The sequence below is a fragment of the Falco naumanni genome, chromosome 5 (genome assembly GCF_017639655.2).
Source record: "Falco naumanni isolate bFalNau1 chromosome 5, bFalNau1.pat, whole genome shotgun sequence".
Taxonomy (NCBI): domain Eukaryota; kingdom Metazoa; phylum Chordata; class Aves; order Falconiformes; family Falconidae; genus Falco; species Falco naumanni.
In genome coordinates this window covers 31883230-31896494 of record NC_054058.1, presented here as the reverse complement: position 1 = coordinate 31896494, position 13265 = coordinate 31883230, and the positions used below count along the sequence as shown (strand labels likewise).

General features: G+C 38.1%; 1 protein-coding gene across 1 annotated transcript in view; it reads right to left on the bottom strand.

Moving 5' to 3' along the window:
- POLR3B (RNA polymerase III subunit B) overlaps positions 1-13265 on the bottom strand; it is an 82040-nt gene that overhangs the window by 25877 nt on the left and 42898 nt on the right. The window contains exons 19-22 of the mRNA XM_040597034.1: positions 12133-12260; positions 5002-5211; positions 2989-3147; positions 1429-1546 (exon numbers count right to left, since the gene is read on the bottom strand). Coding sequence (XP_040452968.1) covers positions 1429-1546; positions 2989-3147; positions 5002-5211; positions 12133-12260 — 615 coding nt within the window. The remainder of the gene's footprint in view (positions 1-1428; positions 1547-2988; positions 3148-5001; positions 5212-12132; positions 12261-13265) is intronic.

Below are 13265 nucleotides of genomic sequence, written 5' to 3'. Positions count from 1 at the left end.
TTTTGTCACATAGACTCTTCTTGAAGAAAAAAAAGCTTCCTAGTATATCGCAGATTTCTGGATCTTCAGTTAAACAAACAAAAGCAAAATACAGAGTTATAGTTGAAGAAGGGAGTTTCAGGAATATACCATGGATATTTAAGAACAAAATTAAGGCATAATATCTTGACTGAAACTATGCATCAGATGCAGGTGTGGAAATGAACCAAGGGCAGCACACAGTATGAGGTACAGACAGAGATGAACTCTAGAGTCCAAGATGCAGAGATTTTTGGACAGAGTGGGGGAAAAAAAAAAAAAAAAAAAAGAAAAGCAGGTAGGCGTGACAGAGTAAGAGGAAATTATTGCGGTATCAGCTTTTTTCTATATATTGCAGAATGAGGGTAGAGCAGATTTTAGTACCTTACTTAGGAGGTTATTTTGTCTCATTGTTCAGGTAGCTGACATGGTCAAACTATGACATGTAAACTGAAGAGCCCTGGATCCATGTCATTACCTAGCAGGATTGCGTCTTTCCTCTTGATAATGACACTGTTGCCTCACTTCATTATTATTAACTTGTAGGAGTAAACCTAGAGCTTTCTATTGGTTATGAAACACACGGAAGCGCAGCAAAGCTAATTCTGCCTTTCTAATCTGGGTACCAATTTGTTTGCCTTGCTCTTTGCTAATTTACCAAACTGTCAATGCCATTCTTCACAAGACAGTGAAAAAACACTTCATTACTTATGTATTTATTTATTTTTACATTTAATGCAAAATTTTTGTTTCACCTCAGAAGCCTTCTCCTGTTCTTCAAGGACAGGATGAGAAAAAACTCATTGACTGTCCTTTCCCATTCACTGGTGCCTTGGTAAAGGGTATCTAACTGGAGTGGCCAGAATAAGCTGACTGTCAGCCTCTGAGATAGGAAGGCCTCCCGTCTCCTGGCCTCCTACCTGACAAAGTGAAGGCTGGGCACCAGTCAGCACCGGTCATTTTCTGCATGAGCTAGTATGGAGGTGATGTGCCTCTTCACTAAGTACACGTGTTCTCTGCCATCCCATTTTCTCCTGTTTCTCCATTCATCCGTAAGCGACTCCACTCCCCTCTACCACTGTCTTAGGTCTCTCCTCTGTTTCTCCTGGGAACCTGCTCAGTGATTCCACTCTACACACATCTACAGGAGGGTTCCTCCCTCTCTTTGCAATTCCAGCCTTTCAAGTGTCAGAATCTAACTTACTAGTGATTAAGTATCTAGGCACTTTTGAAAATAACATAGGCTCTGAAAAATCCTGTGAAAACTCAAGACCTAGAAAATTAGGTCTAATTTGCAGAGGGAAGTTTATTCCTTTGACTTTTCTAGAATTGAGTGTCTTCTCAGATACCTTTCCTCCATACCTTTCCTCCATATACCTTCCCCAACTATAAAGCTATGATGCAACATACGTTACTGGCACATCTTTGTACTGTGGCTGCTGAGGCACACTACTTCCTTCAAGAGGTGTCTGGGTCACAGTTGGCATAGATTTGTTCACAAGAACTTGCTTATTTTCTACTTTTTCACCTATAAGGAACAAGAAAAAAAAAGTACCATGAAAACATATCTGGCTACTTATGTTAGAAATACATTTTAAGCTTTGAAAAAGAGGTAAGCTGGAAGACAAACTGGGAGGAACATGTCCAGGAAGTATGTCAAGTTATTTTATTAAATATTGCATGGTAAGGGAATCATTAAATTAGCTTTTTTGGTAAACCAAAATGGAACAGCTTGCATGCTGGGTGCACTATGAGAACAGCTATTCAACATACCCTGGGTCTACAGAATACACAAAAACACTGAAGTCATCTGCCGTAAGTATGATGAAAATTAACACGCAACACTAACAGAGAAATTTTAGAAATTCACACCTAAATTTGGGACATCACATCTCTTCCACAATGAGTTGTGCAAGACTACTTACAGCCTCTCTTTGCAATTCTTTTTCCTATTGCTTCTGGTCTCACACGTACATCAGACATTTTCCCCTCCATTCCCTTATCCTGCCCTTCACTTACAAAACCAGATCAGTAGCATGTCCAATGATACTAACGCACATCAAGTACCTGCCTCCCACCTCTTCCACAAAATTACACTGAACTTCAGCCTATGTCTCTTTTCTGTCCACATGAACTATTTCAATGAGGTTTTTACCTACATGCTGAGAACAGCCGCAGTCTGTAGTCTGCCCCAGTCCTATCTATCCTAATACTTCAGAAAATTCTTGCCTTCTTTTTTTAATTAACTTTGAAAGCTCCATTGTGATGCGTTAAAGAGCAAAAGTGACCCAATAGTGTTGCTATAATGGAATTAAGTTTACTGCCTTTTACAGCAGCTTCCTTATTAGATCTTAGCAGATCTATTAAGCTATTTCCCAATTCAATGACGACAGTATGGGAAGATTCTTTCTCAAATTTATTTCCACAGGAAAGTTATATACCTATTCTCATAACTAAATGTGGTTGTATTAATTTTCTTATGTCTCTCCAAACATATTTCTGAAGTGTTAAAACCACGAGGTTTTACTTCCTCAAACAACTGCATTAACTGACAACATGCTAGGGGATTTTGACATATGAGACCAAAATAGTAAGGAATCTATTCTTAAAAAACAACAATGACAGAACATATGAGAGAGAAACAGTAAAAACCTACAGTATTAAAAGTTTGCCAGTTTGGGGATATAAGAATACAAGTTTTAATGCTTCAATAGATTCACACTGTTAAAGCCTCACTGTTCTACTTAAATATAAAGCTCTCTTTTCTCACGCACAAAAAAGATCTCAATGACTAGTATCACGATGCTTTCAGAAACTAACATTTTTAAGTTTTCCATTACAGTACTGTCACCTTCAAGAAAAAAATAATTACAGAAAGTATAAAACAAAGTGCACAAGGAATATTAACAGAACATTAATTTCTACCTCAGATTACGAACATGCCATGACTGAACATGTAGTCTGACATACCTGGAGAGCAGATACCATCAGCATCTAAAATTTCATGGCGCCAGATTGGTTTACGGGTAGCTGCATCCAACATCGGACCCATAACTTTATCAAATGTCTGGTTTGTGTAACGCTTCAGCGTACACTTGGCATTCTTATATACAAGACACCTTCCAAAACCTAAAATGTAACACAAATTCATCTGCCTAGGTGTTCAAAGGTTCTTCATAACACATTATCAGAATAAAACAAGAATGCTGATCTACCTGCTGAGCTACAGAATATATATATATTTTTAAAAATTATTTATTGTCTTCAATACATGTAACATTGTACATGGATACCTAGTAGCTCACAGTTTAAGAATCAGATTGTACATACTACTTTTTTTAGACATTGGTCTACAGCCCAATTCTGAAGTTGTGCTAATCCACTTCTATACCTCTGCACACACATGCACGCATCATTTCTCTTACCTTTGGTGGTCCGCAGGGAGACATAACATAGGAGAAGAGATTGTGACAGGATGAGAACAGCACCTCTTCCTTTCAGGAGTTCTAAGAAACCTGAACTTTTACTGTTGTTTGTGGCTGACACAAGCTAGCCTACCAGGAACGTACTGACTGTTTCATATAAAGCACCCTATTACTCATTTTTTTCCCCAACTGAAAGAATTCTGGATTACATATACTGTTATCAATAGGTTTGTTTGGGGTTTTAGATGAGAAAAGTAGCATCGCTGGAATTTCTCTCCAAGTACAGCAACTAGCCACAATATGAAATGCTTTCATCACATTTAGAATTACAGACAACCAAGAGCAAACCTTTCTAATAACCCTACGTTATTTTAGTTCATTTGAAAGATGGTTGCAGCCACTTACAGTGTATCTGTATCTTTAGATTATGTCAAGTAACTCCTGACAAAGCACTACAGCTCTCCCTGTAAATGTTACCAGTCTACCAGAAAAGAAAACATTCAGTTTTAAATCATGCCTGTTGTTGTTTTAGAAAAGGAGGCATAAATTAAATGCGGCACACATTAATGCCAAAGATACATGTCTAGGAATACTATTATAGCTGCCTAGCAACTAGGAGGAAGGGAGTGGGGGGGAGGGATAAAGTGATGGAAGAATCTGATTTTGGCCACCCAAAACTAAAACCAGTTGGATCACACACTGCACTATGTCTTCTCTAAATGGAATTTATTTGGAAAAGAGAGAGAAGAGAGACTAAGTTTTCAGGCAACTCTCCTCTAACTCCCAGCAGCATTAACATAATGCACCGAAGAATTATGGAGAGAATGAGACAGGCTAGACTGGCACCAACATGGGTTTCACTTACCTTCTATTTGGTGCTTATGTACTTTTACTTAAAATACACTGCATGGATTTATTATTATTTTTTTAAGGAAGTGGGTCATTAGTTTAAATAAAAACTAAATTATTTTGCTTTAGACAATACTATTATTTTCTCTTAGAAAGTAGGCAATACTAGTATTGCTCCCTCAAAGCATCAAGTTCACAATGACACAAACTGCCACGCATTCTGTTCCTTTCCCAAATACATTCAGAAGTATAATTTCATCTATTGCTCTTGTTACTGGTGAAAATAATGAGACCCCTCTGTTAGTCATGAACAAGAGGTTCTAACCATCTAAAAAGCAAGCCCAACAGAAAACAGATTATCTAATACCTCAGTTTTTTTGTAAATTAAATGTTCTCAAAAAGGACCCATTTACACTTTTTCCTTTGAGGTCAAAATTTAGTCATTTTTTCTTGTAATACCCATACTCAGAAGTTTATTCGCATGCTGCAAACTTCACGCACTATTGCAAGCACAGAATTACAATCACTATAATGCAGAAAACAAATAAAAGCAATTCAAAGCAGTTTTGGAATTTCATTTCTTAATTGGAGATATACTGTTCATAACTGCAATAAAAGTTATTATAGGATAACATCATGGGACAGGTTTATTAAAAAAATTCTATTATAACACACACTAGAGAAGTGGGAAAGAATTGATGGTTCCTACCTCTGTCCAAAGAGGCCTTGTTTAAGACAAGAGCATCTTCAATATCATAACCACTATAGCTCATCACGGCAACTGTGGCGTTCTGTCCAGCAGGCAGTTTCTCAAAATCAATTAGTTCAATTGTTTTTGTTTTTACCATTGGCTTTTGCGGATAGGCTAGGAGATACATAAGAGTATCTATCCTGTTTCTTTGATTGTATCCAATAGTACCTGCATGTAAAAGAAAAACAAATGTGTGTGAACATTAGTGAGTTTTCTAGAGATGTGTTTGGCTAAAAAAATTACCAAAATGCAAACCAACTAAAATGACAAATGGAAGAATTTAATCTAAATTCTTCAAGAAAAGAAGGGGGGGGTGGGGGTGGGGAGAGGAATCATAACAGAATGAACCAAAACAACTTTACATTCTTACATTTAAATAAAGATGTAAGAGGCTTCTTAATTTAAGCTTCCAGAAAGAACTATTTATTTTTAATTTAACAGGGAAAACCTAAGCATCAAGACAAGATCAACAACAAAAGAAATCAAAGTCAGGTCCTATATGACCGAGTACAAGTAAGATTTCTTTTTTAATCATGGCATTGAATAAAACTGCAAGTATGACGTTTGCTTTTATTGTTCTAATAGCCATAGGTGGTTTTTTTGGAGAGCTGAACTCATGTTCCATAGACCTGATCCAAAATTTCATGAGTATCAATAGAAAGACTCCCACTGAGTTCAAGAGGAACTGTGGATCAAGCTCTGCATCTTCCACATCATATTTCCTTCCTTTTCTGGGCAATAATTAGTTCAACAGCAGCCTGTGTTAGAATGTCACAAAGCATGAACAAAGCATACAGTTAGCAGCAGCCAAGACTGATTTACTTTCTGAAATTAGAGGTGTCATTGCTAGAAAGACTACAGTAGAAGTTCACTCACAATATATTTGTCTTTTTACATGAAATTAATTTTAAATTTATGGTTAAGAATTCAACCCTTTGTATAGACCTCCCAGCTTGAGACTGAAATTTTTGGCCCTGTCCCATCAGACTGCCAAAGTGTCTTCTGAAATCTGAGGAAAAAATAATTAACGCCCAGCAGGGAAACATAAACCGTTGTGTAGCAGAACAAAAGTTAAGGCAATCATATGTTATTAGAGTTTGGTGTACCAGGACTATGCTATGTCTCTAAGCAATTAAGAAATTATAACCTGAAAAGTTAAAGTTTTAAGTGCCAAATATGCTGCAATACTTGCACTTAGAATCTAAGTCTTGCAAACCCTTTCCATTTTCTCCTGCAATTTCAGAGGCTGGTTGCTTTCAAGGAGAGGTCAAAGCAGCCAGTGCATAATGAAGACTTCACCTAGCCAGAATAAGTATAGCTGAACACAAATCTGCTCTTAGAGGAGGCCAGCTTCATGTTTTTCATCTATCTACTTGCAATTTCCAAATGCCTGCATTTGAATAAAATGTCTAGAAAATCAAATATATAAAAGCAGGCAGCATATCACTGGCATTTCCAAAGACCTATCCGGTCCTTGGCACTAAGCTCTCCCTCCTAAACCACCACAGGTCTACCCTTACCCAAGGACGAGAACAGGGAGATAGCTCAACAGATACTGTTTGAAAATAAATTGTTGTAACTGGCTTTTGCACACCTGGACATTCCTTGGTTCTAGAAAGTGGATTGAAGCCACGGGCACAGTATTTTCAAACAGCAAGAAAGATTTGGCAGAGTTGAGAGGTTTTACTTGTCTCTCTTGCTTTCGAGCAGTTGCTTTTCTGACTTTTTCTTGGAGAAAATTAATCATCCCTGAGCAGTATTTTCTGTCTCCAGTAAGAAGGAAGCTGGTAGGGCCTGGATTCATCAACACCGAAGACCTTCCCAATCACCCCCTGCAAGGGCCACCATCTGAAGCCTCATTACTTCTGTCATTCTCTTTGCCTAAGTATTGTTTTCATTGTACTTTGATAAAAAGAGCTGGTTTTCCCACTACACAGCTAGGAAAATTACTTCCAAATTAAAAACTTAGAGGTTTAGACCATTTTTTTCCCTCTGCACCTAGAATGAATAGCCTGTGTGCTTTCATGATAGGCTGCCTGCTGTAGAGCTCATCTTAAAAGTTTCATGGAATTTCCTGCTGTTAAGAGAAATCTTCTCCTGAGTAAGCCATGCAGACTTTCACTTTTGAAATGCTTGCCATTTTTTTCCTCCTCTGAGATGCATGTATGCTGTACTCTATATGGTTCACTGGTCGGGGATGCTAAGATGGGATGAAGTCTGGAGCACCTGATTACAGCTAAACTTGTGCTTTATACCCCAGTTGCAATATGTGGAAGTCCCCTATATATCAGGATTACAGATGACACTTTTATGTATTTCAGGTAATCCAAATTATTTCTCTCGCAGATGCTTCACGTATTTCAGAGCTGGCATTTTCATCAGAGGTCCAGATAAGCCTAACGGAACTGTAACTGTCTGTATCAGACCAAGATACGTGAGTGACTGACACTACTGAAATTTTTAGCCTCAATAATAAACTGGACTTAGGCAATTCTTCAGGAGTTGAATGCTGTATCGTATCAAATGGAAAACATATATATATATATGTATCAATGATGGATATCCTAGCAGGAAAGAAGCTTGTTAGAGAATGATTCAAGAGCACAAGTGAAATAAATTAGCCAAAAAGCATGTCATACATCAGCAATATTTGTCCTAATTACTACAATTTAATGGCTATACAAATAATGCCTTCTCTCGACTCGTGTAACAAACCACAGCCTTAAACCAGAATCTGATTATTTAAAATTAAGAAGCAGCCCTCTTCTTCTGAGGACTGGTGTGTTGGGATGAGACCTCTGTGTGGGTGTTGACATGAAGGAAGTCACTAGCTTTATTTCTGTTTTCTGTCTGAAAGAACAGAGTCCTTGTTTGCTTCAGTCAAACAGCCAAGCAAAAGTAAAGTATAATTACAGTTCACCATAACAAACCCTGCCCACAATGACCCACATTTATAATTATCCCAACAGCATGAACCAATTTTTTTTCATTGGTAATTAGCCCTGTTTAAAGCAAAACACACAAGCTTGACCTGGATACAACGAAGATAATTTTCTTGCTTTTCTCAGTGCTTGGTATATTGTGAATGTACATGTGCATTCTTTCCTTTTTTCCATTTCCTCCATTTCTTGACAAGTTGGTGTGTTTTTTTTTTTTTCTTTAAAGCATCATTTGACCATCCTTCAGTGTGAAGTAATCACTATAAAAATGCTATCTATTGATATTTAGCATAAATGGGATATTGTTATTCTGATGAAGATAGTTTTGAGAACTCACCAGAACAATCAGCCAGCTAAAATAAGTGTTTATCCAATTCTCTGGAGCATTACTTACAGCAACACTAAACTGTATAATCAAAATTAACAAGGATACAAAAATCAATCTACTTAAGAGATGAGCCAAAAGGGCTATTACTGCATATGCCAAGAAAAGAATTGTTGTGCTGATTTTGCCATGGATTTTCTACTACTCTGTCCTTTTACATGAGCACAAAGCAACAGGGAAAGGAGTACAGTTTTTAAACACTGCACTGAACCTTGTAGAGGGGGCTCTAACTCAGCTCAGAGAGATTTTCACAGTACATTTATCAAGTGATCTGAATGTTCATCATTCAAAATACTCTTTTCACCATAGAAAGATTAAGAAGTCAGTTAAAAAGATTACGGGTAAACCGAGGGAAGTAGTCTGGCTCATTTCTGTCTCAGCACTTCTATGCCTGCTACCAGGGAGAGAAGAGCTGGCACAAATACAGTGTCACAAAGCACAAATGCTGCTCCTCAAAGAGCAGCAGCAGAACTGAGCCTTGGCCACAAAGCACCCAGGTCCAGCTGTGATGACCAGCAACAGCCGGTTTTGCTTTGACATTTGTTTCGACTCTCTGCCAATAGGCTAGCTGTACAGAATTTGGGAGCGCTTTAGCTCTCAGCCCACCAACAAGCCTTTCACAACTGTCAAAACTCAACAAACCCCAACACCCAGTTCCTTGAAGCACATTTGTCTTCTCTAGTCAGTTTTAACACATTCAGCTGGTTATGGCACGAGGCAGATCAGTATATAAAGGGCTTTGCTATTTCACAGAAGCAAAGCAGAACGTACATGATACAGTAAGAGAGGTTTTTTTGTAATATCAAAGAAGTTGCTTCAACATAAACCTCTGCAACAAAGCTCTTGTCCACCTACCACCTTCCCCCCAAACACTTTCTACCACCTAAACTCTCCTTTCCTTACTCAAGACTTGCCTTATGACATTCGGGTTGAAACTGCAGTGCACAGTTGGGCTGTGAGAGCGTACAGCTTGCTTTGTGTACCCACACTGCCGCTTTCACAGATGCATATGTGCAATATGGTGGATTACTGGAGGAAAATGCGTATGTTTTCATTTCTTACATTAGGCTTTTACACAATGTTTCATAGTCACAGAGGTACAGTGTGTAAAACTGTCTGATTTTCTATGTCTTAATGGAATTGAAAAGCTCCATTGAAAATTATTTCTCTAATTCTAGGAGCCTCAGATCCTCTTAAACATTATTTTAGCAATACAATGGAATGCAAACAGTAGAGACTCTTACATTCTAATCTTAAATAGTTCTCAGATTTTAAGCTACAACTGTTAACTTTGCACTGAGATGTCAACATTCAACTGAGGTCCTTGCAGCTGCCACTTAATCATAACCTCCTCTCAGTCTTACACTTCAACCTCCAACACACAGTAAATTATCTAAGCCAAAATAGCAGGATTTCATTTCGATTTCATTTCACTGAAAACCAGTTTGCTCACTAAGTGCAGCCCTAGTCCTCCAACAAGATGACTCATTCTGCCTGTGCAAGGGCAGTACTTTTCAGGACATTTAATGTTATCCTGCAGAAACATTATTATTTTAATACCTAACACTTGTCAGGGATACTGGGTTATAGACCCATTGCAAGCTCTGATGTCCACCCTCATTTACTTGTGCTTTTACACCTCTCGCTAGCTTAATGTTGCTTAAAAAAAAAAGAGTAAAGACTGTCCAAAGCTGCCGGCACAGCCCTGTGATATGGTCAGAGGGGTCAGTGTGGAGCAGCACAAGGCCCTTTCCCAGCCTGAGCCTCGGGGCTCCCTCCATGCCCCCAGGTTCTGACAGCTGAGGGAATGACACGGCAGACTTGGGCATGAGGATTTCCACATGGCAATGCTGGACCAAGAGCCACTCTGCAATTTCAGTATGGGGGAAAAAAGCGAGATGAGTGGGTGGTTACTTAAAGGTGGGGGTTTGAAGCGCTACATCGCATCTCTTCATAAATACAAAACAGGAAAAAGTATGTGTAATGATTCAGCAATATCCTCTAGGTCTCATTTGACCAGTAAGGGTAGAGATAAATCTTTTCTGTCCCTACATACTGCCACTTACAGCGGCTGGTTTTTAAGCAGTTATTACAAAAAGCTTCAGGTGTTTGCAGATACTTCAGGCAGAGCGAAATATAGCTCAGGTCATGTGCCAACTTTTAAAATGTACTTTTATCTAGCTGCTTATTCTTTGAGTCAGGTGTTTTGTCATAACAAACTGAAACAAAGGCTTTTTTTATTGCTCAAGATATTCAACGGCTTTTGTGTTCCTAGCGTCAGCAGGAACGTCAGAGGATTGTATCCAAGGAGCTAAATGTGCAAGACCTAGGGTCAAAGCAGCTGAATACACCAACCTCAGAAAACACAGACAATGAATTGCAAATGACACTCAAAACAAAACGGGGAAAAAAACCTTCACACAGAAAACTACAAAAGAACTCCACAGATACTGAATTGGCTTTCTGTACACACTGATCCTGCTTAACTGTGTGTGGTAACTAACCAAACCTTCTGAGACTAATAGTCATAAAATAGAGACTCGGGGGTGGGGGAAAGATAATGGGATGGGGGAGAACTGTAAGGAAAAAAAGATTGTATCGCTCCTTCTCCCTGTCCACCTTTTTTTTCTTTAATTTAAATGGAAGACATGCATCTGCTGCTATTTTCTGCTATTTTGATGCGCTGAACATGACAGTTCAGCACAAGGCAGTTTCTTTGCTATTAATTCTGCTGGAGAAGTTTCACAAAAGGTGCAGTGTTTCCGTTTCGAACACACAGTGCAAAACAAATGGTTTAATAAACATGACAGAAGTAGTAGTTTTTTCATGACAGAGTTGTTCTACTGTAGCTCTCAACTTACAAGCAAGCCATCAATACAAGACATAAAACTGGCATGTACAGCACAAGTCTGAATACAGCTGTCTGTACTGATGTACTACTGGTCAGGTTCTTGGGACTCAGCTCTGCCTTGATCATGGGCCATATGACTTGGATGCTTTAATGCTAGTTTAGCTGTGTATTAAAGGAAGGATAAGGACATACCTAGTGTCAATCACCCACAACAGCAAATTTACAAAATGGATGGTTTTTAATGACTAGCTATCACATTTGTAAAGAGAACTAAGTGATCATGAAATTAATTTTGTTTCAGTTGTCTTCCTGAGAAGCTGATACTTGCCCTCAATATCCAAAACAGAAAAAGCCCAAAATCTATACCACAGCTGCAGAAAGTATTCAAGTAACTAAGCACTTTTTTTTCACATTTTGATTCCTCTTAGTCTCTAATGTCAATGTAACTATTTATTTATTTATTTATTTATAGGGCACCTACTCAACTATTCAGGAAAATTCTTCTCTCTCCATGTTCTCTCTCTCTTTGTGAGTACTTTTTAACTCTGTCTGAAAACACACAGCACATTGCAGCCTAAAACCACCCCACTCTGCCAATCCTGCAGCTACACTGAAAACTTGAAAGTCATGTTGGGTTTTTTTGAGAATCATCAAAAAAGCAACAGTGCCCCAGTGTCTTCAATTTTTATTTTAAGTATTAAGTCCTGCAGATATGGTCTCCATTAAGTAAAACTGACTGGTATCTTCTGCCTTTTAATTTTTCCAACTTTCAGAGGTAAATTCTTTCTCTCTCAGAGCTAAAGTGCTCTTTTCCTCTTCCTAGCAAAGCTTTTATGTGAACTAGGTAAGAAAGTATTTCTCTGTTTTGTCAATTCTGCTACATAGCTTCAATATTGAATAAAAAAAAGTCTTACCCATTGCTTGTTTCCCCATGGCACACTGGTAAGTGTTTCTTGGGGACTGGTTGTGGTGAGGATATGGAATCAGGCCAGCACAGACACCAAGAAGTGTGAAAGGCTCAATCTCCAAATGCGTTGTATCTCTTAAAAGAAAGAGTACCAGTTATAGCTGGCTTGTAAACTAACAGCTTAACTAGACTTTATTTAATTTAGTAGTATCTCATAATACTTCAGTTGAATTCCGTTCAGGAAAATATAAGTCAGTGTAGGACCTCAAAATATGGATTCATTAAGAGTTTCCACATGAAAAGAAATGAAGAAGAAATAAATAAGGGTTTATGAATTTCCATCATGCAGAAAAAGCCTCCAGATAACAACAACCTGAGGGAGCTCAGTAAAACAGTAAAACATCAGTTTATACAGTAAGACCCAAACTGCCCTAAGGAATGTCTTCTCACGTAACGAGAGTCCTCCACATCAAATTACTGATCTCAGAGATCTGGAAATCCACTGGGGAGGTGGAAGAAGGAAGAGCAAGACAGATTTAGGTATTGAAAAAACATAAAAGTGTAGTTTTAGTTTTCCAAGGTCAGTTATAGAACATCAGTTAGAGGGAAAACATGCCCAAAACAGATCCAGTGCCATAGGTGATATGGCATAATAAAACACTATTTGAAAAGCTCTGCAAATATTTTGGAAATGATTATGTTGTTAAAAGACAGTACTTATGAGAAGTAAAAAGACAAGGACAAGCAATAAAGACTGAGAGATAGCAAAATTCATTCTACCTGGCATGAGGCTTCAGAGGAGAAAGTTCATGCTCAACAAAAACAATTATATCATAGCATGCACTGGGACGCAAATGGAGTGGCTAATAGCTAAAGATGGAGCGTACAATAAAGTTTTGCTAGAGCAGATCTGAATTTAAATCAAGGTAAGTAACTAGGAAATGGGAAATTTTGAAATAAAGATGATTATAACTAAACCTATCCAAATCATATCTTTCATGGTATTCTGGAATTATTACACAGAGCTTGGGTTTAGGCATACATTGCTTCTCCCACACACTTAAACCCACGGCACTCTGAAAAGCCCATCCTTAATGTCTGACTTCTCTTGGAAGACTTTTATTAATTGGTTAAATTAAT